This window comes from Hylobates moloch, unplaced genomic scaffold (genome assembly GCF_009828535.3).
Source record: "Hylobates moloch isolate HMO894 unplaced genomic scaffold, HMol_V3 SCAFFOLD_2, whole genome shotgun sequence".
NCBI classification, from domain to species: Eukaryota; Metazoa; Chordata; class Mammalia; order Primates; family Hylobatidae; genus Hylobates; species Hylobates moloch.
In genome coordinates, this window is record NW_026652277.1 from 48,095,869 (window position 1) to 48,120,640 (window position 24,772).

Genomic DNA, 24,772 nt, shown 5'->3' on the forward strand with positions numbered 1-24,772 from the left:
GAAGCGGAGTACGCCCTCCTGGCTTTTCGTGCTTGGACCCAAATGAGCGCTTTGACACCAATAGCTAAACTCCATCCGTCGGTGGTGCTGATCAAGTTTTATGCTTGAGCCATTTATTGCGTTTATTTCTGTTTTCTGCGCATTAAAATTGTAATTAATGATCACATCCAAATTTGCTGTAGCGACCACCTTCCAATGGTGTGTTACTTTAACATGCTGAATTCTCAAAATTGTCAAAGGGTTTTCCTTCTCCAGCCCGCAGTTCAACCCTGTCGGGAACGTAAAGACCAGCCAGAGATAGAAGAGATTTAGAGAGTAAAGGAAACCACCCTTCAACTCCTAAACTCTAGATAGACATCCCACCACCACTGTCCAGGAGCTGGTACATCTCCATCTCCCGTAGCAACTCTAGAATTGAGAGTAGGGGCCGGAGTTTTGGAGAGGGTTTTCAAAAGCTTACAGCTCCCAGAGTCTACCTAGATACTTCTGTATCTAAAGTTTCCGCCTGAATTTTGATGATTCTACCCCCATGTAAACCCAAAAGAAATAACAACAATAATCAAAGGGAGAAAAGTTAAGGGAAAAAACTCCCTCACTGTTCTCAGGTATAAACATCACCTGACAGATAAATATTCCTATTAAACGGATTCAGTTTTCAGCGAATTGAGTAACCCATAAATGATAATGAACGCGGTGAGAAGCGACGGGTGTGGGGGAACTCGGGAATGAAAAAAAATAAAGTGGAGGAGAAAGAACAGAAAAGGAAAGCAGGAGGTGGAAAGATGGAAGAGGACGATCCTTCGGCCTACAAGGGGATTAAGGACATCTCTAGGCTTAAGGAGCAACAAATTAATTTACACAATTCTGGGAGAGCCCAGATGGCCTTTAATTAATCCCTTCAAAAGAAGGAGCCAGGCCAGGGCTGCGCCGGCTGCCTGCTCCATTAGCTTCATTTTACAAGGGACTAGACTTAGTTCGAGGTGAGGCGCCCTCCGGAGCTGGTGGGGGAAGGGGATGGGATGACGCGAGCGGGCTAGCGGGGAAGCGAGGGAAGGATATGAACTGCTTTTCCATAAAAGGGCTGAGTTTTCATTATTCCTCTCTTTAAAAAGTAATACCCTCTTCGTCTCTGCTTCCCCCTCCCCTTTCTCATTTTATTTAACACAATTAATTGAGGCGGCCACCGGCCCCAGCGCGGAACCGCACCACTCACCAGCTCCCGCCCCTCCTGGCCCCGCCCACAGGAGAAAGAAGTAGGGAGCGGGAGGGGACTAGGCGGGCGCGGCCTTACGGCTAGCCCGCCTCAGCCAATCAGAGGGTGCGGCGCACCCGAGTGGGCGTGCCCCAGGGGCAACGCGAGGATCGAGGTGGCGCGCTATTGGACACGGTGGTTACGCCCCCGGCCTGCGCCCGGCTCCCTGGCCCCTGCAGCCTCGGAGTGACGTCCCTCAAAGTTCTCATTTTGGTCCCCCACTTCCCCCTCCCATTCGTCCCCCAGCTAAAGAGGGGTAGGGAGTGATGCAAATGTTTTATTACCTTTGAGAGCTTCATCCGAACTGTCAGGCCCGGAGGGAGAGAGGAAAGGAGAGAAAGAGCGGAGGAGCCGCGGAGAGGGTCAGTTTGGCCAGAGGACAGGACTTAGAAGACCGAAGCCAGGGAAGCCGCGAAGAAAATGCCAGAGAGGAGAGTCAAAGGCTGAGAGTGAGAGGGAGAGAGGGCGCGGGGGTGGGGCGGGGGTCGCCAGGCCCGTTTGCAGAAGTGGACTGACGAGCGGCGCCGAAACCCAGCCGTCAGACTTTTCACACTTAGTCTTTTGTTTTTCTGTGCTTTTTCCTCCCCCTTTTTCTTTTCAATATTGCAACTCCAGTGGCCCGTGGCCCAGAGGGCAAGGCGGGTGGAGGTGAGGATCTGGGAGCCGCGGGGATCGGTGGCACTGCCCTTTCTGGCGCAGCAGCCTGGGGCAGCACGGGCGGAGGAAGCCCGCACAGAGGCTAGATCTCCCGCGGGCTGGATGCGCTTTCTCCCAGGGCACAGTGAGCGTCGAATGCGAATCAGCTGCGCAGCCGAAAGAGCAGAGCATCCCAGTAAGATCAGAGGAGCGCCACGGGCTGCACACGGCGTCCTTTGAACCTCCCCAAAGAAAGCAAGCCACCCTCACCCTCCAACTTCAAAGTGGAGATTCGGCAACTAACTTTGCTACAAACTCTCCGGAGCCAGCCTGGGTTTTGTTTTGCTTATTTCCTGGGGGCAGAAGATGAGAAGTAGCGCACTTTGAACAGCTAAGAAAAGTGAGGAAGAGAGAAGAGCCAGGGATCGAATCTAGGACTCGCGCAACGAAAAGGACTGCCTAGCCCGCCGGGACGCCTGCTCTTCTCGGCGAGCTGCTGCCTCCCGCGTGGAGGGTTTGGACATCTCTGCTGCGCAGCTAGGGGAGCAACTCCCGGCGACGGCATTCTTGGCCCAGTTGGCAGCTCGCCTCCGGGCGCGCCGAGTGCCTCTCCGCTCGCGCCCTCGGCGCTTCCGGCTCCTCTGAGCCCCGCGGGGGGCACCAGCCAGCGCCCTCGCTGCAAGGCTACCGTCTCCGGCCTGGCCGTGGGATGTTAGCGGTGGGGGCAATGGAGGGCACCCGGCAGAGCGCATTCCTGCTCAGCAGCCCTCCCCTGGCCGCCCTACACAGCATGGCCGAGATGAAGACCCCGCTGTACCCTGCCGCGTATCCCCCGCTGCCTGCCGGCCCCCCCTCCTCCTCGTCCTCGTCGTCGTCCTCCTCGTCGCCCTCCCCGCCTCTGGGCGCCCACAACCCAGGCGGCCTGAAGCCCCCGGCCACGGGGGGGCTCTCATCCCTCGGTAGCCCCCCGCAGCAGCTCTCGGCCGCCACCCCACACGGCATCAACGACATCCTGAGCCGGCCCTCCATGCCCGTGGCCTCTGGGGCCGCCCTGCCCTCCGCCTCGCCCTCCGGTTCCTCCTCCTCCTCTTCCTCGTCCGCCTCTGCCTCCTCCGCCTCTGCCGCCGCCGCAGCTGCTGCCGCGGCCGCAGCCGCCGCCTCATCCCCGGCGGGGCTGCTGGCCGGACTGCCCCGCTTTAGCAGCCTGAGCCCGCCGCCGCCGCCGCCCGGGCTCTACTTCAGCCCCAGCGCCGCGGCCGTGGCCGCCGTGGGCCGGTACCCCAAGCCGCTGGCTGAGCTGCCGGGCCGGACGCCCATCTTCTGGCCCGGAGTGATGCAGAGCCCGCCCTGGAGGGACGCACGCCTGGCCTGTACCCCTCGTGAGTACGACCACCCGCGCCCCGATGCCTGCCTGCCATGCCTGTTCTGCCCACTCCCGGGTCGCGGCCCCCGGTGTGCATGCCGCTCGGTCCATCCTGTGGCCCGCCCCAGTAGTTTGGCAGCGCGGGAATCACACCAGTTAGGTTGGGCCAGGGCTTCCAGAAAGGGGTTCTCGCTTTTCTGAGCTCGCATGGCTGTATCCAAGCGCCTCCCTCTCTCTAAGTCTTGAGTACGCCTGGGTTGAGCCGGTGTGTGTGTGTTCGTGTGGACCACAGCGCGGTGCGGGACGTGTGTCTCATCCGAGGCCCTGGCTGTTCCTGAAACGGCCTGGCCAGGACCGCAGGCCTGGCCTGGGTTAGAGAGATGGGGAGGAGAGGGGAAGGAGAGGCCACTGCATCCCTGCTTTCCCCGCTCCTGCCCGCCGTCCAGCGCCCCATTCCGCCTTCGCCAGCCTAACCCGCTGCCTCTCTTCGAAGCAGTGAGGCCCGGCAGCGGTGAGCCCTCCTCCACCCGGGAAGTGCGTGTATTTGCATGCAGGTCTCCACCCGGGGTGTCCCCACCTCACCTCTTCGCCCTTGCCACCCGAGTACACTCGGCCATGGTGAGCCCATTGAAGACAGGCCAGCGTCCCCGGGGCAGGGTGAGCGCTTCCAGCCGCTCACCGCGCTGGGCCCGCGCTTTCCCACCTGCCTCCACTCTGGGGGCTGGCACACGTTGCGTCTGGGCACATTTGGGGACATCGTGGAGCTCAACATCCTAACACAAGAGCGATCCAGGAGAAGAGTGAGGTGAAGGGACACGGCCTGGGGAAAATGTACTATCCCGCAAAGACCTTGCTTGAGGCAAACTGAGTTGCCCTAAGATCACGCTAGTCTTCGGGGTAGTAGGCCGCAGCGCCGCGGAGGCTTCTAGCCTTCCAGGTGGACTTCAGGGCCCAGCCTGGGGTCCTTTTCTCGCTCGGTTCTTCGCCTTTGAGCGAGTCTCCGAAGTTTCTTCCAAGTCTCCGGACCTCCTGAGTGCGGCTGAGCAGCAGTAACTGCGGGAAGTTGCGAAAGCCAAGTGGAGGTTCTCTTGGGAAGCCCGGGGACTGTGGCAGCCAGGCCTGGTGGGGGTGCCAGGGAGACGCTATTGTATCGGTTTTGATGGCCGTATTAGGGGCCGCCAACAAAGCCTGTGCCCCCTCCCCCTTCCCCTCTCACCCTCGGCTGCAGCGACGTTAAGACTTGGGGGCGATTTAGCTCTCTTGTGTGCAAAAACAAGGACCCCTTTGTTGCCTGGACACAGGTTAGGGAAGCGTTGAAGGAAAAAAGAAAATCTAGTTATTCTCACGCAAAGGCTCCGGGGCCGAACGAGCACCGACTGGATTAGGAGGCGAGGGTGGCCTTTTTCCGGCATTCGTTAATTTAATGGGGCCTTGCGATTAGGCTCTGGCAAACTTTAGCAATAGGCTCCCTAGCTGTTTGACGTCGGTGTTGAGCAGAAGGTATTTACTGCTGCGCCAAACACGCGGCTTTTAAAAAACAGGTGGATGTAAAAAGGCAAAGGGAGACGCGCCGTTAGTCTGGAAGCGCCACTACACTTCTGGTGTCCGCCACAGACTGAGCTTTCTTTCCCCACAAAACATTGTTTCTCGAGTTCGTTTTTTCCCCCCAGTGCAGCCGCTTGTAACCGATTGTTTTCCCCCCTCTCTCGCTGTTTATTGGTTCTCACAGATCAAGGATCCATTTTGTTGGACAAAGACGGGAAGAGAAAACACACGAGACCCACTTTTTCCGGACAGCAGATCTTCGCCCTGGAGAAGACTTTCGAACAAACAAAATACTTGGCGGGGCCCGAGAGGGCTCGTTTGGCCTATTCGTTGGGGATGACGGAGAGTCAGGTCAAGGTGAGTGGACCTTGCACACCTGGAGGGATAGGTACCGCCCCTGTCGCGCGCGCGTGCACACATGGGCACACACACACACACACACACACACACCCCAAACTAACAAACAGTCGCCTGAGAGGTGCGAGTCCGAGGAGCCTGGGGAGAAGTTGAGAGCAGTGAAGGAGGGTGGGGATTACAAAGGCGCTGGGGTCTTGCAGGCGGGCAAACTCTTGATGAACAAAAGGAATCAAGCCCCCGCCTTTGAAATTAGGTTAATCTAGATAGCAGCATGTGCTGGGGGACTCACCATTATTAGAGAATAAAAGCATTACTGAAATATCAGCCCAGAGAACAGATCAGGCCAGTTAGACAGCTTCTATATATTCTATCTGTAGAGATATCCAAGTTTTTGTTTGTCAATTCAGGCTCCACTAGTTATATAATTTCCTAATGTAGATCAGTATTACAGGCCTACTCTATTAATTTGCAAGTAAAAATAAATAAATAAATCCACAGGATCTAACCACTTACCACAGATGAACCTGTTTTTTAGCTTAGCTTAAGGCAATCGCTTTGGAATAGTAATTTTACAAATGAATTGACAAGATTATTACTGAATTATAGGCTTGAATTTGGTTTAAAATAAGTTTATCAACAGATTTAGGATTTGTGCTATTCATGACAACAATTTATAATTAAAACATCACTTTCGTTATAATTGAGTTGTATAGTATATTTCCAAGGAAACAAATTTCAGGAATTTTTTCCTAAAAAATAAAGGGATTAAACAAGCTGGGTAAATTCAATCTGATGGTTTCCTATATTTCCAATAGTCTCTTTTGTCCCTCTTTTTCAGTTTGTTATGTTTGTTTCTTTGGGGTGTAAGTCTGTTTTCATTAGTTCTATTGTTGCTCCTTAAATTAAGTAGGAATAACATTAGCCATGTCTGCTGGCTAGTGTGTTCCCCCCTGGACAGCTATCATAAAATAGATTTCAGGAGGGATTTTGTATATGGCCATTAGGATACCGTCACAGTTAAAATTATTTTTTGCAGTAGGTTGATACAGAGCCTACTGCAGTAATCTGGAGGTCTTCATTTTTCATCGTAAATATGTCTATATGGCTAGAAGTGAATTATTATAGCTGTATAAAGAAAATAAAGATCACTTTCTTAACAATTCTGATTCTCTAGATAAAATACATAATGGAGGACAAGAATAAAGGGAGGATAATTCAATATCTTTGGGAAATAGGTTGCTTCTTGCTGATGCTTTAGGTAAAATATGTGTCAGACATCATGAATAAGCTTAAAAATATTTGTATTAAATGTCTTGAGCAGGAACACAGTTAAAATAACATTTGAAAGAATAGACATGCCAATTGTGGAAAATAATGTAATTGACAATTTTTCACGTTTTAAAAATAACCAGTGGTAATTCTAGCCTTCACTTTACTTTGGGTTTATGAAAAACATTAAAGGTGATTTGAAGTTTGTATTTTAACAGATCTTTTTTTTTTTTTTTAAAGTGCACCATACATTGTAAGTAAAAACTGGGAGGATATTTTATATCTACCATGTTTGTACACATTCAGATCTGAGATAAGTGAAACAAACAAATGTTTAAAAGTGAAAAGGAGAACAGAAGTAAGTGGGGCAAATGCTGTGCTTTTCCCCCACAATCTACACCGAAAAGCAAGTACGTGTCAGGTTGTTTGAAATTTCTTAATTTAAGAAAGTAAATAAGGAATAAAATCACAGCCACTGTGGGACAACTTTATGAAGGGGGAAAGTTTTCAACTTCAAACTAGAAGGCAGGAAAGTGAACTCACTTTTAGGGACACTCATTTTTCAGTTTCCAAGTTTTGTTTTTACTTTTGAGAACTCACTCACTGACAACCTCAATACTCTTGTTACCATCGCTATGGCAACGGCGGTCAGTTTGTTGGTGCCAGTTACTCAGGGGGAACTTGGGGCGACGGAGACTGACTTTGAAGGCCGAGAAAAGGGAGGGCTGCGAGGGAGGGCAGCAGGCCTTCGGGGGGCCGCGGGAGGGCCATCGAGATGCGGGAGTGGTAGCACGGCCTGGATCTGCTCGTTCAATTCCTCGCCCTTGCCTCCCCTCTCCTCCCTTTTCTCCTCCCTCAGGTCTGGTTCCAGAACCGCCGGACCAAGTGGAGGAAGAAGCACGCGGCCGAGATGGCCACGGCCAAGAAGAAGCAGGACTCGGAGACCGAGCGCCTCAAGGGGGCCTCGGAGAACGAGGAAGAGGACGACGACTACAACAAGCCTCTGGATCCCAACTCGGACGACGAGAAAATCACGCAGCTGCTGAAGAAGCACAAGTCCAGCAGCGGCGGCGGCGGCGGCGGCCTCCTACTGCACGCGTCCGAGCCGGAGAGCTCATCCTGAACGCCGCCGCCCGCCGCACCTTCCCGGCTCCGGCCTCCACCTCTGGGGCGACGAGGGGCGCGGGGACCGCGTGCACGCCGTGCCTGCCCGCTCCTCGGGGCCCGGAGGACCCGGCCCTGCCTGCAGGGACCCTTTGCTATTTTTGAGATGTACATATCTATTTTTTTAACCTTGAAGTTGTGGGAGGGGATGTGGGGGAGAGAGACTCCGGGGTTGACAAGGCAAGGAAGACCACCAAATGCACTGCGTAAATGTCGCTGCTGAAACCCGCAGCCGGGCCACGGTCCCAGCCCCGTCCCCATCGGCGGGCAGCGGCCTCAGCGCCCGGGTCCCCCTCGTCCCCAGAAGATATTGCCCCCGCGGGTGGCGGGGTAGGGGGCGCCGAGAGGTGCTGTGGAAGGGCTCACGCCCACCGCGCGGGGGACCTCGGAGCGAAGCGGGCGGGCGCTGCCACCGATGGGCAGAGGGACGTTTCCCCCCACACACACACTGCTGTGCAACTAAAGTAACCTGTTGAAGGCTCTTTGTAAATAAATCGTGAGTTACACTGACTAGAAGTTACTTTATTGTGAATATTTAAAATGTAAAATGCTTTTTTGAATTTCGTATAAAAAGATGGACCTTCTTCCTTCTCCTCCTCCCCTTTGAAGAGCGACTCAAGCCACACCTTCCCTTTTATTTTGAACTTAATTTGAGAAGCGTAGAATAGAATGTCATCACCTTCTCCGTCCCCTCCTCTCGTTCCTCTTTCCCGTTTGGATTTGCAGAATCTCACCTTTCCCCTTCACCTCTTCACGCCCTGCCCTGCCCTGCCCACCCCCTGGATCTGCACTGCGCTCCCGCCCCCCGGACTTGAAGTGGAAGACGTGGGAACCGGGGAGGGCCTCTCACCTGCCTCCCTGTTCCTCTCTGAAATTGCACAGTCGTTTGTTGCTATTTATTAGTGATTTAAAGAAAATATTGGGGAGGGAGGGGCTACAATAGCTTGTATTTAACTCCTTTCTGATAAAAATGCGTGTTAAAGTAGGTGGTGGGAATTGTTACAACCGCTCTGGGTCTGAAACATAAAAATTCATTTAGTTGCTGTAATTGAATTTGAAGTGTTTTGTATCATAAGAATACTATAGAATATGTAAATTGTTTTCTTTTTAAAGCTAATAATGGTGATATATTAGCATCTTTAACCTTTATTAATTTATATAAGGAATTCGGTTTGTAAAGAGAAGAAAACCCCCTTTGCAAGACCAGTTAAATGTAATGCACTTTCTGTTTCAAAGGATAAATCAAATTAAAAAAACAGTTTGAAGACGTCTGTTGCCTTGAATGAAAGGGTACAGATCATCTGATCTCATCAGAGATCTCAAATAATAAAAGTCAAGACCACAAAAAAATGGTATATCGGTTTCTTGGGTGAAATAGCTGTTACTTAATTTTTTTTTCTTTGGATGAGTGATGTCACATTTCTCATATTCCTGGATAGGAAAATAAATGCAGCCCCACTCATGGTGATTCTTGGAGAGACTAGTCTAGCTAGCTAGCTGCTTCTGATGTCTGTGTTGTCTAATTTCTTCCTGATCGCTTTTTCCTTTTCCAGGAAGTCCCTGGGGTTAGGGGGCAATTGGGAAGAGCTCATTTCCATATATCCAAGATAGCTCCTCAGTCAGCCCCTATTCGATTAGCGTAGAGGAGGCAGCAGAGCTCGCTGGTTGAGTAGCACTGCTGTTTGATGCTAATATTTCTCCCCCTGTAGCTGTAAGACTGAAGAAATTGTGGAAAGACAGAAGCCTTGATTTTACTAAACATTACTATAGAAGGATGAATTTAAAGAAAGCTTCCTTTAACTGGTGTAAAAATATTTTAGGGTTAAGAAAGCAATGTCATAGCTTCTCCAGCTGAATTTGAAAAAAAAAAAAAAAATTGGGGAAGGCCAGGGCTGTATCACTGTTTTGGGATCTTTTTGTTTTTAGACACTCGGTTTCAGGTTCAGTGAAATATCATTACCTCCTTAGTATTTCGGGTTAATGAGCTTGTGTTCAAAGAGAAAAAAAATCAATAGAGTTCAGTAGATTCTTCAGGCTAAAGAAAGTAGAGGTCTGTTTTGTTCCCTTGAAAGTAAAACATAGTTGAAAACTAAAATTTTCACAAATTCCACAAAATGAAATTGCCTAAAGAGAAATTATTGTAGAATGCAATGCTAATGGCATGGTTTAACAGAAAGGCTGAAAATCTGTCCTCTTTTTTTTTTTTTTTTTTTCTAGTTTGTGAAGTTCTCAGGGAGTTTCAAACTCTTCTGAATTTCCGTCGTCTTAGCATGACTAAGGTATGTGTCCTTCAGAGAAGCAGCTATTTTGAAGGAGGATTTGCTGTGCTGGGATGATTTCTATTTTAGCTGTGAACAATACCTTCCTTTCTTTCTTCTTTTGTTTTCCTTCCTTTTTTCTTTCCTCCCCGCTTCCTTCCTTCCCTTCCCTTCCCCCTCTCCTTCCTTCCTTCCTTCCTTCCTTCCTGCCTGCCTGCCTGCCTGCCTGCCTGCCTTCCTGCCTTCCTGCCTTCCTTCTTGCCTTCCTGCCTTACTTCCTTCCTCTTCCTTTTTTCCTTTCTCTCTTCCTCTATATTTCTTTCCCTTTTTATAAAAGGACAGGGGTGGGTGGGTAGGGAGGACACATCACCTATTGTCCTGCAACTGTACTTTATCATTTAATTTTTGAAAATGAGAACACTTTTTCTACTTTATTCCTTTTAGCCTTTACTCACCCCTCCTCTGCCTTGAAAAGCCAAGCAACTTTTTATTTATTTATTCTTCCTAAAAAAACACAAAAACTCACAATATAATTAGAGTGTTATTCCCAAAATTTAATAATAGTAGTAATAGTAGCAGTAGTAGTAATATAGTAGTACTAGTCACAGAAAACTTGGAACTAAAATTGAAGCTTTTTCTCAAAAAGTAAACAGGTTGATAGCATTTATTCCAAGTTAGAGGCGTGGGAAGAAACCTCTCGCAAATCCCTTAGGAAGCGTTCCTCTGTGCTCTTCACCTTTCCATTCTGAGCATCTGAGAAGGGTGAAAGCTGATGCCTGGACTCCACTCCACAGGCAAATCTGTAGAGGAAGGACAGGTCTGTGAGCTTGCCAGCCTGAGTACTGATGTGCTCTGAGGTGTGTGGGTGGCAGTCAGAGTCGGGCTCTGGAGCCAGGCTGCACTGGCGTTTGCTCCTTTTTCTATTTGACTGCAGCAGTGGCTTGAGGTTTCCAGTTAATTTACTTCCACACAGCACTCCAGCTGGCCCCCAGTTGCAACTGGCCCCATAAAACTGAGAATGAGAGAGAAGAGGGACATCTTACCCCTAATTCCCTTTTTCTTGGTTGGTTTGGTTTATTTCCATTTATGTGCAACAAGAACAGTTTTTCACAAGGGTTAACTTGTGGGGAAACTGAGGAGACACTCTACAGCTTAAGTAATGGAGAGTAAGAATCATTTTTCATTTTGGTTCAAAAATTTTATGGCATTAACAACCATAAGCGTCTGATTAAGGCTGTCAACCAACCATTACAGCTAACAGCATCATGCTTTAAAAATAAAAAAGTCACAGCAAGTGGCTTGATGGACCACTGCATTTAAAAAGTCTTACAGGCATCAGAATGCCAACAGTGGAAAACAGATAAAAACAAGGGTGTGTGTGTGTGTGTGTGTGTGTGTGTGCGTGTGTGTGTTGAAAGAAAGGGTAAAACTGCTTTTTCATTTTTGTTGGTATGTGTTTCTTTTCCTAAAAAGGAAAAGGCAATGGGGCTGCAAGGGAGATATAGAGTGGAAGAGAAGAGCCCTGGATCTGTGTCTCAGATGTCCCAGCAGCATTTGCTGCTTCTACTCTGTTCTCTTTCTGGGCCCCGAAGTCCAGGCTCAATTCTTGCACTTGGTGAGTAATTTTCTCTTTGGTTCACATTCAGGATTCTGTAACTTAAAGCTCCATGCCTTTCTTCCCAGAAGCTGTGCTGTGTTGAGCGGCTTTCCAAGCTTGTGAGCAGTTTAATCCGCTATTCTTTTCCCTGTTTCAGAGACAGTGGGAAGAGGGGGAACTGAAAATCACTGATTCTTTTCTAGAAATTTCCTCATTGCTCAGTGGGTAGGGAGTTTGGACTGCAGGCCAGCTTTTCTTGGAAAAGAGACTGGGATGCATTTGCAACCTTTTGGAGCCTAATATTGTGTATTAATAGATGAGTACGTTATTATACCAGCATCAACTTGGGGAGATCCACAGTGCCCTGTCCTTTAAGTTGATGATCAGCAGGGACACACACACACACAGACACACACACACACACACACACATACACATGAGAGGTGAAATTCCACTAGGGAACTCCTAGCACTGAACAGTTTAAAGACACAGTGGCTCCTTTGTTAATCACTGACAATAGGATCTTGTAGTAACAACAAAGGTAAGTGGTAGATTTCTTCTGTAAACTCTATTTTATGTTAATTCGAACAAATTTCTCTGCACTAAATTTCTTCCTTCTTACCATACACACAGATACATGCAAAAGGTGCTCTTTCCTCCTCTTGTGACTTTTTTTTTTTGGCCAGTTATTCAGGACAATTATTTTATTCCTTTTTTTTTGACAGGAAAGTGTGCACTTTTTTCTTCCGTAGCATTTAGACTGTGAGTTTTAGGAAGAAACATATTCTCCCTAATGTAGCCCCTTTTAAGATCTATAGAAAACAGCACTATAACCCTCTCTCCTAGCCTATTAATGGAAAGTTTGACTGGGGAGTAATGATGGTTTGAGCAGGATGACTAAGGAATAGGGTATTTTCCTGAAATTGAGCCTTCAATGCTCCAGAGATTGGCTTAGAGTTGTTCCACAAACTGAAGGTTTATCTGAGACCCTGGGAGATTCACTCTCTAGTCTTCCTCTTTGATCCAACATTGGTCACCCAAAGATGAAATGTTTAGATGTGCATCATTTGTTCTGATGCTCCAAAGCAGCCACTTCTATTGACTAACACACTTGAAGACTTTAAAGAGTAGAGCATAATGTCTGCATGGTGTTTGATATCTACTGGTGGGTGGCCAGAATTCTGAAGTAGAAGCTTCATTCAGAGTTTCTATTTTAGTACACTTTGAATAAGGGCTAGTTTGGTTGAAGATACGTTCGAAAATGGATTGCTTCCTCATTGTCAGGAAAGAATTTTTACTATGTAATTTAAATAAGTGCATATTATTTTTTCAGAGGGACCTTACCACCCTTCTAGTATAACATTTTGCCTATGTCTACCTCGGGAAAGCCAAAATAAATTATGAGGCATAATTATCCTATGTATCTACTTATTATAAGGGACAGATATATCAAATTCAGGAAAGAAGCTAGTATATAAATTCCTTTTGCCTTTGTAACATATAATTTTATTTTTGGGGGGTTGGGTGAATTAATTATGAAAACACTGTCCATCATCAATAAATTGTTTGGGACAAATCTATTTGCATAGACCACAGAAAGTTAAGATTGCTGAAAATCCATTCACTTAGTTATTACCACATGGTTTAATCATCTTCAAACAAAGGCATTCAACAAATTTTCATGCCTTTCATCTGAGCTCCATACAGGAGTCCATGGTTTATATTAATTTCTCTATCATTTGCCAGCCTTGGTCCTTGAATTTTATGCTATGGCTCAGCTCTTGAAAAGAATTTTGGAAACTTTTTTTTGACCCTAGATTTTTCTTCCTTCTCTGTACTCTTTACTTGGTCTGTAAGGATTTGTCAGTTTTTATTCTCAAAACCAAATGGTCTCAAGTGAATGAGAGGATATAAGGAATCTTTCATTCTTGCCACAAGATCACAATGATCAAGAGATCATATAGTGATTGAGAGCAGGGCTCCACAGGTAGATTAGGGATAATAATTGCACCTACTTCATAGAATTATTGGGAGAATGAAATGAATTAATACATATGAACAGTACCTGGCACATAGTAAGCTATGAAAATTGTAGCCATCATTGTTGTCATCACCATCATCATCACCATCATCATCATCAGCAGCAGCAGCAGCAGCAGCAGCAGTAGCACCATCAAGAAAGGCCCTGTCTCAGGTTGCCTTTAGCTCTAGCCCTGCTGTCTTGTGCAACCAAGGAAAGATTATGAAAAGTAATCTCTTTTCCACTATGACAGCAAGAAAGAGAAGCTATGACAGCAAAGGAGGTTTTCTTCTATGTAAACCTTAAAGCCTGACTACCTGAAGTTGTTTTTTAATATTTTTAAAAATTATTTTATTTCTTCCTTTAAAAGATGGATCCTAATTCCTGTGTTCTTGGGTATGGGTTAAATTCAGTGTCTTGCTTCTAGTGAATACAGTGTAGGTTACTCTCCTTGTACTTTCTCTTGGATCACTTGATCTGGAGGAAGCCAGCTGCAGTGTTGCCCCTATATAGAGGTCCATGTGGTGAGGAACTGAGGCATCTGCAGGCTTGTGCGAGGCCCTGAGGCAGAATCACCCAGCTGAACCCTCTGGGATTCCTGACCCATAGAAACTGTGTCAGATCATGTTTATTGTTTTAAGCCATTAAATTTTGGGATAATTTGTTACATAGCACAGACAAGCAATACCCTATCTAATAGACCTATCTTTGTTCTCTGGATAAAGAGTAGTCTATTGAAAGTAAAGATTCTTGAAGAAGGCATCTTTCATAATTACTTAAAGTCATTTGAAAATGCCATCAGACTGACACTATGTGGTATGAAAAGAAGCACCACTGTTAACTTCATTAGGGAGAGAAGACGTGAGCCCTAGCGCTGGTTTCTATTTTTTGCCAGTAACTTGATCCCAGACATTTCTTCCTCTATACAATTATGTCAATCAAACTTTCACAAAGTTATTGTGAAACTCAAAAGCAAAGTCTTTATAAAGTGACATACAAATGTAAGAGGTGATGATTATATCCTGTAATATGGCTGTGTAGTTTGGCTAAATGTATCATAACTGGTGCTTCCCATGAAGAAATCTCAGACATGGACAGAACCTGGATCTGGTTCACAAGCCAGTAATACTTATCTTCTCCCCACAAGATGCGGCCAGAGACACACTTCCAACATTACTCTGCCTGCTTGGATGATGGGAAATCTAAAAACAAACAACAAACAAATAAAAAACACAGATACAAACAAACAAAAACCTCAGGGAAAGAAAAGAGACATAAAGAGTCTCTTTTCACTTTTCACTGAGTTTCAAGTTAGGACTGAGCATTTGGAATTTGCCCCTTTTACCTTTCCTTTGAAAACTAGGGATATGACTCTCTTTTGAGAGAGTCAAAGTTGCAAGAAGGCAGGAGATGGGGGAGTGGGTGAGAGGTGCTGAAGCTGCTGTTGATTTCCTGGGGCATAAGAAAGGAAGGGAGGCAGCAAGCCCTCAAAAGAATAGAGCAAGACCCCTAGGAGTCAGGGGAACCAGCTCTTGATTAAGAGGGAAAGCTCCTGTAGACCTTGCTTTTTCCAGTCTGAGTTTGGGCCTTACTTGCCAACTGAAGTTGATGGGCAGGAGGTTCTTCCTGTTTGACCATCTACTCCACTTTTGCACACCTCTCAGAACGCTACTTAAGCAGAGTGAAGTCAGGGGACCAGGGAAACAGTACAAACAGCAAATACAGTTGAAAACTTGGACTTCAGTACCTCTGATATAAAAAGCAATCCCACTGCCTGTCTAGGTCTTGATAAACACAATTCAAAGAGAAAAAGGACTGCAAAGGCAAATATGAAATCAGCACATTGTCATTAACTTCCATTAGATAGAAAGTAAGGGACAAATGGATGACTCCAAGAGCCTTTGTTGTCAGCACACTTAAGGTGACTGTGTCAGCCAGGGACCCATGCTCTACCTGCAAGGGCCATGATGGTTTCCAAGTGAACAGTATCTATCTGTCTGTCTGTCTGTCTGTCTATCCATCCATCCATCTATCTATCTATCTTCTGTAGTATAGTGCTGTGTCGTTTTGCCCAGGAGAAGAAAGTGCCTCAGAGAGACTTGATAGGCCAAAGTGGGTGACAATTTGGACAGAGCTGTATCAGTACTACCTCTTGGAAAACTTTTAAACCTGGAATAGTCAGACTTTGAGGGCATAAGGTCATACACAGCTTGTTTCCTCTTGTATCCTGGGGACACTGTGCATGCTCAGGTACACACACACACACACACAACTCCCCCATAAGAAGTGATAGGAAACTTTGTATTCTCTTGATGGTTTTAAAGAAAATGATAGACCTTTAATGCAGCCCTCTCCCTTCTTTTACTCTGGAGAGAAATGATCTTCAGGCCATCAGGAGTCTCCTCTTCATCTTTTTTTTTTTTTTTTTTGAGATGGAGTTTCACTCTTTTTGCCCAGGCTGGAGTGCAATGGCATGATCCCTGCGCAATGCAACCTCTGCCTCCTGGGTTCAAGCGATTCTTTTGACTCAGCCTCCCGAGTAGCTGGGATTGCAGGCATGCGCCACCACGCCCGGCTAATTTTGTATTTTTAGTAGAGATGGGGTTTCTCCATGTTGGTCAGGCTGGTCTCGAACTCCCGACCTTAGGTGATCCACCTGCCTTGGCCTCCCAAAGTGCTGAGATGACAGGCGTGAGCCACCGCACCCTTCTACATCTGATTATTATGTAATAGTTTGACAAATTGCTAGAACAGGGTGTTTGGGAGCCCTTCTGCCCTAAAAAGGGTATGTGTTCTACCTTAATGGTCTCATCGTTCAATTCCTTTTCTTCAGTGCTTTTTCTATAACGCTGACTTACAGCAACAGACACCCTGCTGTCTAGGAGAGGCTAGGAAAAGCCTTAGGTGTAGTTCTTTGCCTCTCAGAATCTGTTGTCCTTTACCCCATGACTGGGGATTGGATAGGAATGGGGAACCGTGTGGTGGTCCTCCCGGCTCTGTCACACAGCTGAACTCCGGGCTGTCTTATTTTATCTGCTCCTATTCGGCTGGACAGAAAACTCACTGTTTCCCATACCCTGCGTTTCTCGCTCATTGCGGGCACAAACCAGGCTCTCTTTGAAGAGCAGGGTCGGTATAAGAGCAGAGAATGAAGGAACTTGGCTTTTCCCGGAGCGGGGGTGGGGTAGGGGGGGAGGTCCTTATGTGGAGGAGAAAGACTTCCTGGACTGGGACCACGGTTCCTAAGGGAAGAGTTTGGAATGTGCTCTGCGGTCCCACCTACAGGAAGGAGCTATAGAATCTCTCTGAATGCCTGAAGAGGCTGTACTGGGCCTGGGCCTCCCAGAACTTTCCCTTTAGGTGAGGAGAGACCTGAAGGACCTAAAGGCTGGAGCTCCCAGAGACTACTCTGGTTTAAAAAGGCCCTGGAAAGAAAACATGCAGAAGTTGTAGGGGTTAATGTTCCCTTTCAATCACAGACAAAGGTCAAAATGAGACAAATCGGAATTTGTCTTGATTAAATGAGGAGTCAAAAAATGCGGTTTTGTCTGTGTTGTTCTCATCTGCTCCGAAAGAATTCTCTCCCAACCTCGCAGGAGAATCCCATACAGAGGCTCAGTCTGGGCCTCTTTGCACACGCTGCGGCGTCGAGTCCAATGGGTGCAAGGGAGAGGAGAGGGCAAGCGTGTGTCTGTGCGGGCGGGTTTCATGGCTGGACTTGCTGCGTGGGTGATCCCAGGACTAAGGCAATTAGAACGCTCGGGATTGGCTGGCTTCTGTAGTTTGCTTATCGATGGCCTTAAGCCCAGACGGCACCACGTCTGCCACACGATACCTGTATCCATCCCACAACCTGTAAAGCGGCTGCGCCTGCTCGCAGTGGAAAGGGAGCTACAGGCCCCGGATCTTCCCAGAAGCTCCACCACTTCAGGGCAGGAAAAGGCAGCCGTGGCCGCTGCCTTCAGTTGTCCAGCTGTCCCTTCCTTTACACACCCTTCCTCGCGTGTTCTCTCCTCTGCGACTCTCCCACAGTTTGGACTGAGCTGAAATCCAGTCATGGCGCATCTCGGGGAGCTAGTCTCCGCACGCCACCAGGTTCTTGATAATATATCCTGTGTCTACTTTCGGGGATGACAAAGCCCAGAAAATTCAAGCGAGCTAGGATGTGCCCGGCACTGTGTTTCCTTCTCTGGTCCAGCTTCTGCCTTTCGGCAAATTCTTTACAGAGACCGGCCGAACGAAGTCTGTTTGGGATTTAGGACGTTGGTCGCCATACCTGGCCCAGTTCCCTAGTGCTGGGGGCAGGCTCCGTTCCTGGGCCCCGGGCCCTGCAACCTCAGCCTGGGGTGCTGGGCACACGCGGGCCTCGGAGTTTGTGCGCTCCACCCACTGCTGCTACCAGTGCGTGGCCAGTTGGGCTCCCTCCCCCAGGACAAGTTCCCGGGAGGTCCCGCCGAGACCAGGGGTACCATCATCCCTGGGTATCGCCGTCCTGAGAGCCCTGCCAGAGGCGTGGCTTCGCAGAGAATGAAACTGGGGTGTCCACGGTAGAGCCCAGCACAGTACGCTCTCCCTGTTTTCCCTACCTCCGGTGTTTTCAGCGCAAGCTTCGGAGACGTAGCCTGAGCTTCCCATGCCGGGCACGCCCCCTGCAGGTCTGGCCTGCAGCTCGGCGCTACGGATCCTGGACACAGGGGTGCCCGGCTCTCCCCAGCGGTGCCTGTTACGCCCTCTGCAGGACGGGCAGGCTCTCCAACGCTGACACGCGCCCCGGGTGGAGACCCGAACGCTGTCGCCATTTTCCCCGGGGCCTGAGGTAAATTTGCACCTCTGATGTGGCCAACGACCTGCGCCTCCGCTGACCTCGGGGAAGGGTCCGGTGCACTGGGCGTCCCCTGGGTCGCGGAGGTACAGGGAGAGGACAGCCGTCCCCTGGGTAGCGGAGGTACAGGGAGGGGACAGCGGATACCAGAGCGTCGCTGGGGAAGGCCGGGCCTTGCAATTCGCAGACCGGTGCGGGCCCTCTTCCCTGAGCTCCCGGGACACAGACATCCGGGCACACTGTGCTAGTTTCCGCGGGGTAGTTTTCGGTCTTCTCTCTTCCTTGCTTGGTTATTACTTTGAAACCGAAAAGGCAACCACAGCTATGCTGGATTTCTTTTTTTTTTTTTTTTGACGGAGTTTCGCTCTTGCCGCCCAGGCTGGAGTGCAGTGGCGCGATCTCGGCTGACTGCAACCTCCGCCTCCCGGGTTCAAGTGATTCTCCTGCCTCAGCCTCCTGAGTAGCTGGGGTTACAGGCGCCAGCCACCATGTCCAGCTAATTTTTTTTTTTTTTGGTATTTTTTAGTGGAGACGGGGTTTCGCCATGTTGGGCAGACGGGTCTCGAACTCCTGACCTCAGGTGATCCGCCCGCCTCGGCCTCCCAAAGTGCTGGGATTACAGGCGTGAGCCACCGCGCCCGGCCGGACTTGACCATTTTTAAAATGTTATGAATGACACATTTAGAGACGTGTGTACGCACGTGTGTTCATATGTTCACATTTACCCTTGCCCCAGTTCCCTGCATTCCTACCTCTCCACCCTACCCCGCAGCTCCCACTAGGTATGTTCTAGAACAGATACAGGTTGCTAGCACCTTCCACTAGCTGTCCCCAACATCAGTTACAAATCTCCGCGAGGGACAAAAACATCTGTTCAGTCAGACTGGAGAAGTCAAGACTGCGGGTGCCGCACTGTGGGGATGCACAAATCCGGAGCCGAGTCAGAGAGAGCCCCTTGCCCCCTCCCGCTGCGGTCGGCTGTGGCAAAAGATTTTCGAGGTAGCAGGTATTCTTGCAGAATGGCACTGCGAGGCCGCCCGAAACTCACACAGCAAGGGCGTCCAGCGGTTCCCCCCACCCTCACTCCACCCGCCCCCGACCTTTGATCTTTTTCTGCTCCCCTCGGCTCAGGGAGGAAACTTTCTCCTCAACTCCCCTTTTCCTTGCGAGAAAGCGGTTTGCATCTGCGCTGTTGTCCCGCAGCGCGCCTGTGGGGTGCAGGTGGAAGGGCGCGGCGCGGGAGAGCGGAGGCGCCGGGCTCGAGACTTCTGGCTCCGAAACCCCGCAAGCGAGGGCGTTTGAATAGTCTCCGCAAGGTAGACAGAGGGGAGGCGGAGCTGCCTTCAGTTACAAATAAATTTTGTATTGTTTATATTTTTGCTAGGTAGTACATGCACATGGAGAAAAGAAATTCAAGCAGGACAAAAGAGTGCACATGCAAGCAGGTATTTAAATATATCCTCTTGGGTGCTTAATTCATCTAAGTAGCGTGTGAGCTCTTGGATTTCTGTGTGCAGAGAGGTTCTTATAGATCTTCATACTCCTAGACCCAGACAGACAAGTTTCCTGAGTCATCCACATCGCTGACGATTTCTGACTTGGTAGTTTCTAATCGCACCTCCTCAGCAGTTCGCCCGGCGGTTCCCGGGGAGAACGGCGGCCTTCCCTGCCCGGTTCTAGGCGAGCGTAACCAGCTCTTTGTGACTTCCGAAGTGAGGGCTCCCGGTATCACTCACTATTGACTACCTTGAGATCTAATGTGGTTGGAGGTATATGGAGGGGGGCTCATTTTTCTTTTCATTTCCCGATTCCATTCACAGTCAACGTTACTGATGGTTAATAAAATGTAGCTTGTGACTGTAATATTGGGACGGAGAGGTCCCAATAAATGTCAAAAGATATAAGACAAAAAAGTATCTTGCGACTGTACCCGGGACTGCATTGCTCCCAGTTTTGGCTATAGATGCACTAAAATAACCTGTTAACGCACATCAAAGTGCATCCTTATAATAACCTCCTCAATCATTTATTAAAAGTCGTGTCAAGCAGGCTGGTATAATTCATCTCTATGCAAATACATCAATGTCAGGCCATTAGTGTATTGCTCAGGTTTTTATTAAAGTGCATTCTTTTTAATTCAGCCCCGTAAAATACGAGCCCCATTGCTCAAGAATTATAGCAACTATTAGAGTAACATATGGGCAACATGCACTCAGAAAATAAAAACCAACAGATAAAGTGGCAGGGTCACATCGCAGGAGCAAACACTTAACAAAATGGCCGTGGGGTAATAGATTTTTCTCCCAAGGCCTTTGGCGAAAGGGTGCCATGGGCATTAACACCTAAGGAAAGGCAGAGCCTGGAAGTTACTCTGCAAGGAAAGGTAGAGCCTCGAAGTTACTCTGCGCTGTCTCAAACTCAGAACCAGCCAGGATTGGCATCTCTGGAGTTAGGAGAGGGGAAGCTTCCTGAGCTCCTCCATATTCGGCTACCATCTTTCTATAAAAGGATTTCAACATTCCCAGAGAAGGGGGTTCTGCTTTTTCTTAAAGCAAGAATCCCTTGAGAGATTTCGATGTAGGGTTTATGGCCCAAACGCTCCTCCCTCTCTCCTCTCCACTCCCCCACCTCCTTCCTCATCTTGGCTATCTCTCATTCCACACTTGCCTCACTGGGAGCCCCACCCACCTCTAGTACTTTCTGGGGTCACCCTTCCCTCCTTGCCTCTGCAGGAAGGTTGAGAAGGCCCGTGGATGTGTAGGCAAATTTCCCTCTCATATGTGGAAGCCTGTGTAAAATCTTCCCATTGAAATCAATTCATAGCTAAAAATAAAACATATTTTACCTCCCAACTCAGAAGAAACTTAAATGCCCTCTGCCTGCACCCCTCACCTGGCACTGGCACTCGGGGCCGCCCAAGTTTCCCAGGTTAGAATGCATTGCTACAAATTTTGTCAAACCGGGGAAAACTCTAGCCTGATCTGAGAGGGATTTTGCTATTTTAGTTACTGAGGACAGAGTGGTGGCCAATGGGTGGTGCCCTGCAGCTCTTCAGCAGACGCCTAGGCTTGAAATGGAATGGGGAAGAGAGAGAGAGAGAGAGAGAAGAGAGCACGCACGAGCAAACTGGTTTGCAACAGCAGCTGACAAATCCATTGAAGAAGTCAGCAGCATCAAATTCAGTTTTTTATTTTTAATTGCCATTAGAACAATCAATTTTCAGAGGCTGGAAAATAAACCTCAAATCCAAAACACAACACAGCCTAGACAGAAAAATAGAGAGAAAAGTGGAAAAAACTCCTAAGAACAATCTCCCAGATTTAATGAGAGAGTTGCCCACATCCTCATCACCCCAGGATGGTAATTGAGCAGATCTATTAACTTGTTACACTAGATTTGTTTAAAGAGACTATTACACAGTCATTTAATCAATTTGTTACACTGGAGGTCCTGACTTATGAGACACTTGCCTTATGATTCCTTAATGACTGAATTAATTTGTTTTAATAAAACCAACATTGTGTATAAGTACATTTCTAGAAATGTAATTTTGGAGACAGAACAGTCCAATGCTTCATCTGATTAGGTCCTTTCTATGGTTTATCAAAGTCTGTAGTTTCTGACATAGCTGCTTGTATGGAGTATTTTTCTTTTTTATAGCGCCATTAATTTAATATGGATCATTAGTTCTTTATACACATGCATGTTCTGACAAATGTACCCAATGAATAATGCAGCTAATGTGCTTAGGCCCAAATGCATCACATCATAAACAGAGACCTCTGCAAAAATAACAACAATGAAATGAAACACTACCTCCAGTCACCATGGTCATCATCAGGGTAGCATTCCAAGTTATATTTAAGTCTTGTTTTGTAGAGCAAGACATGTTTGGCCCTAGGATTATATCAACATAACCAACTGGGTCTAACTATGTAGTGAACACAAATAGATTTATGGAGAATTAAGGTTGCCTTGAGAGCAGATGCAGGACAAGAAAATCGGTTTTGCTCTTGATGGAAGCTAATGTGTGTGGAATAAAATGTAAATAAACAGAAAGTCCCCAAGAAAAGCGACTTGATGTTATTGATTATGTAAAATAATTAGGACATTACAAATGATAATGCACTACAGATTGTTGGCATGTATAGCTTGATTTTTTTTTTTTGCAGAAGAAATGGTGTAGGCTCTGAAACACCACTTGAAGAATGGGCCATGATGTGGGACAATAAAAAATTAATACTGGAGTGATTGGAATGATCAGCTGCTAACCAATAACTGATATAAATGATAACTGAATGAGCCCGCTACAGAGGTAAACATTTGAACTTAGAGGAATACAAGGAGGAGTGATGGCCCTACATGATCACTGGAGGCATAAAGTGGCTCTGCATAATGTGGGTAACTATGCACAGAAGCCAAATATTGACTAAATAGCTCAACAATTATTACAGGGGAGAGGGAGATGCTGGATATATTTTCAATAAGGAGGTGCCTTATAAATCTTCCTTAACAATGTTGGGCAGGCAGGCATTTGAACTTGATTTTATTTTGAATAAAGACTCCAGACTGCACACATATTATCAGTATATTTGAATGCTTTCATGCTTTCCTTTTGCTGTCCCTTTCAAACAGAAATGGATGTGAAAGTTGATGAACAGAATTTGTAAATAAAAAGAGATGGCTACTTCTGCTGTATCAGAAGTAATAATTCTTATATAGCAATGAAAGTCAACTTACAATTATATGAATAGAAAGAAATCTGCTATACTAATAGTCTGAAAAAACTCACCAAGATTTCAATAAGAGGCACAAAAATCAGATGTAGTTGTATTTATTGGTTATGGCTAAAACAATGTAATGTTATTGTTAGTTGGGATTCTCTTTTGAAACTGATCTTTTAAACATGGTTCTGTTGATAAAATAGGCTGAGTCATTCACCCTAAAGTTTGTGGATAATGTGAAAGATGCCGTTAGAGTTTTCGTTTTTGAAGCATAAACATTTGTAAAACAAGAAAGAGTTTTAGAAATCATATAGTTCTCAGTTCTGACATTTTCACAAGCTACATTTATCTTTTCCATTTCACTATAGCTCAGTGATTTCTCTGCCTGAGACAGGAATGTTTATGATGATAAATCAGTGTTGTTTAATTAGATTCATCTTTACTTCATTTTAATGTTAGTTGGAAATGTATTTCTTTAGTTTATAAAAATGAATAATTTAATCACTTCCTGGTATAAAATAAGTGATGTGAGACTAAAAATCAATGCTGGATCCTTTTTCGAATTTTTTGATTGATTCTATATTCCTTATGTAATATCTTACCTTTTTGCTTTGACAAATGAATTTTATGCATTTCTTTCTATTTGTAAGCAGCTAGTGCAAAGTGTATTTGTTATTTATTACAAAGCAAATGATTTTGACCTTTAGCTCATTTCACCAGACGTTATTTCTGACCATCCCAAAAAGCCTGTTTAAAGTCAACAACATTAAGCATTTGAGGTCATAAGACCAATTCAAGGTCATTTTAGTCCTGGCAAAAGGTTAATTAGATCACTGCATTAAAACAGGAATAGACTTTTACTCAACCTCATCTAAATAAGCATAGACAAGCTTACCTTACCTTTCAAAGTTTCCTTAGAGATTCTAGCTCATTTCTTAGAATGGCGAAGATAACTTTTTATAAATATAATTTTTAAATTATCCTTTACCAATTTTAATAATATTTGTCATTTGTTGGGAGCTTACTTTGTACCAGGCCACTATGTAACATATTTTTCATGATCTCATGTAATCCTCTCAATAACCCTATGAAGTAGTTATTATTATTATGATCCTCATTTTAGAGATGAGGCTATTGATGCTCAAAGAGGGGACCGAGATTAACAGAGGTATTAATCTCGATGCAAACTCAGGCTCTAAGCTGTTGCACCGTGCTTCTCCATAAAACATATTACGTACCGTTTTAAAACTGCAAACTCTTTTTTATCTTGACTTGCAGCTGTCGCCTTTTATATAGTTTAACATGATTGAATCAGGGGGCCTAAGAAATATATATAGCTATTCTGGTTCTAAGAACAATGACATTTTGTACTTACCTCATACCACTCTTTAATAAACAAGTATTGAGTATGATGATAAATCAGTGTTGTTTAATTAAAACTGTCCCATAGTGTGTATGACAGTAAACACAACTGAATGTAAATGGTGTGCCTGATCTCCACAGTTAGGAAGTTCTCTTTTTGGTGATTAGGTGAGATGTAAGAACAGATCACAGGTTGCCTATTTGTGCTTGGGAAAAGTAACTTACTAAACAGTTTCTTTTGATTCCTGAAGAAAACAATTTGTACTCTCTGAGGGACAGTTTCTTATGGGACTCTGTCATTCCTAGAGAGAAACTTCTCTCCTAGTAAATTGACCAGTAGATTGTAATGACATCTTATGAGCTCATGTGGGTGTTTGCAAACAAAATCCTGGTAAGATAACTT

General features: G+C 46.6%; 1 protein-coding gene and 1 long non-coding RNA gene across 3 annotated transcripts; both read left to right on the forward strand.

The window, feature by feature from the left end:
• The first annotated feature begins 1,531 nt into the window (after nt 1-1,531).
• On the forward strand, nt 1,532-8,853 carry NKX6-1 (NK6 homeobox 1). 2 transcript variants are annotated; one of them, XM_058429742.1, is made up of 4 exons: nt 2,555-3,267; nt 4,981-5,153; nt 6,663-6,675; nt 7,282-8,387. In XM_058429742.1, the coding sequence occupies exons 1-4, from the start codon at nt 2,598-2,600 to the stop codon at nt 7,689-7,691; spliced, it is 1,266 nt and encodes a 421-aa protein (XP_058285725.1). In that variant the 5' UTR covers nt 2,555-2,597; the 3' UTR covers nt 7,692-8,387. The 2 variants fall into 2 exon arrangements, with proteins under 2 accessions (XP_032019739.1, XP_058285725.1); XM_032163848.2 differs by lacking the exon at nt 6,663-6,675 and having other exon boundaries at nt 1,532-3,267; nt 7,282-8,853.
• A 9,377-nt stretch (nt 8,854-18,230) lies between these two features.
• LOC131381536 (uncharacterized) lies at nt 18,231-22,733 on the forward strand. The gene is made up of 3 exons (XR_009210352.1): nt 18,231-18,277; nt 19,668-19,728; nt 22,456-22,733. It is a non-coding gene; the product is annotated as an uncharacterized LOC131381536 (long non-coding RNA).
• The last annotated feature ends 2,039 nt before the right edge of the window (nt 22,734-24,772 follow it).

Bases quoted from the DNA above. Each gene is read 5' to 3' on its own strand.
- NKX6-1 (XM_058429742.1), top strand. From the start codon at position 2,598: ATGTTAGCGGTGGGGGCAATGGAGGGCACCCGGCAGAGCGCATTCCTG. The intron at 3,268-4,980 runs GTGAGTACGACC...TGGTTCTCACAG, and splicing joins ACGCCTGGCCTGTACCCCTC to ATCAAGGATCCATTTTGTTG.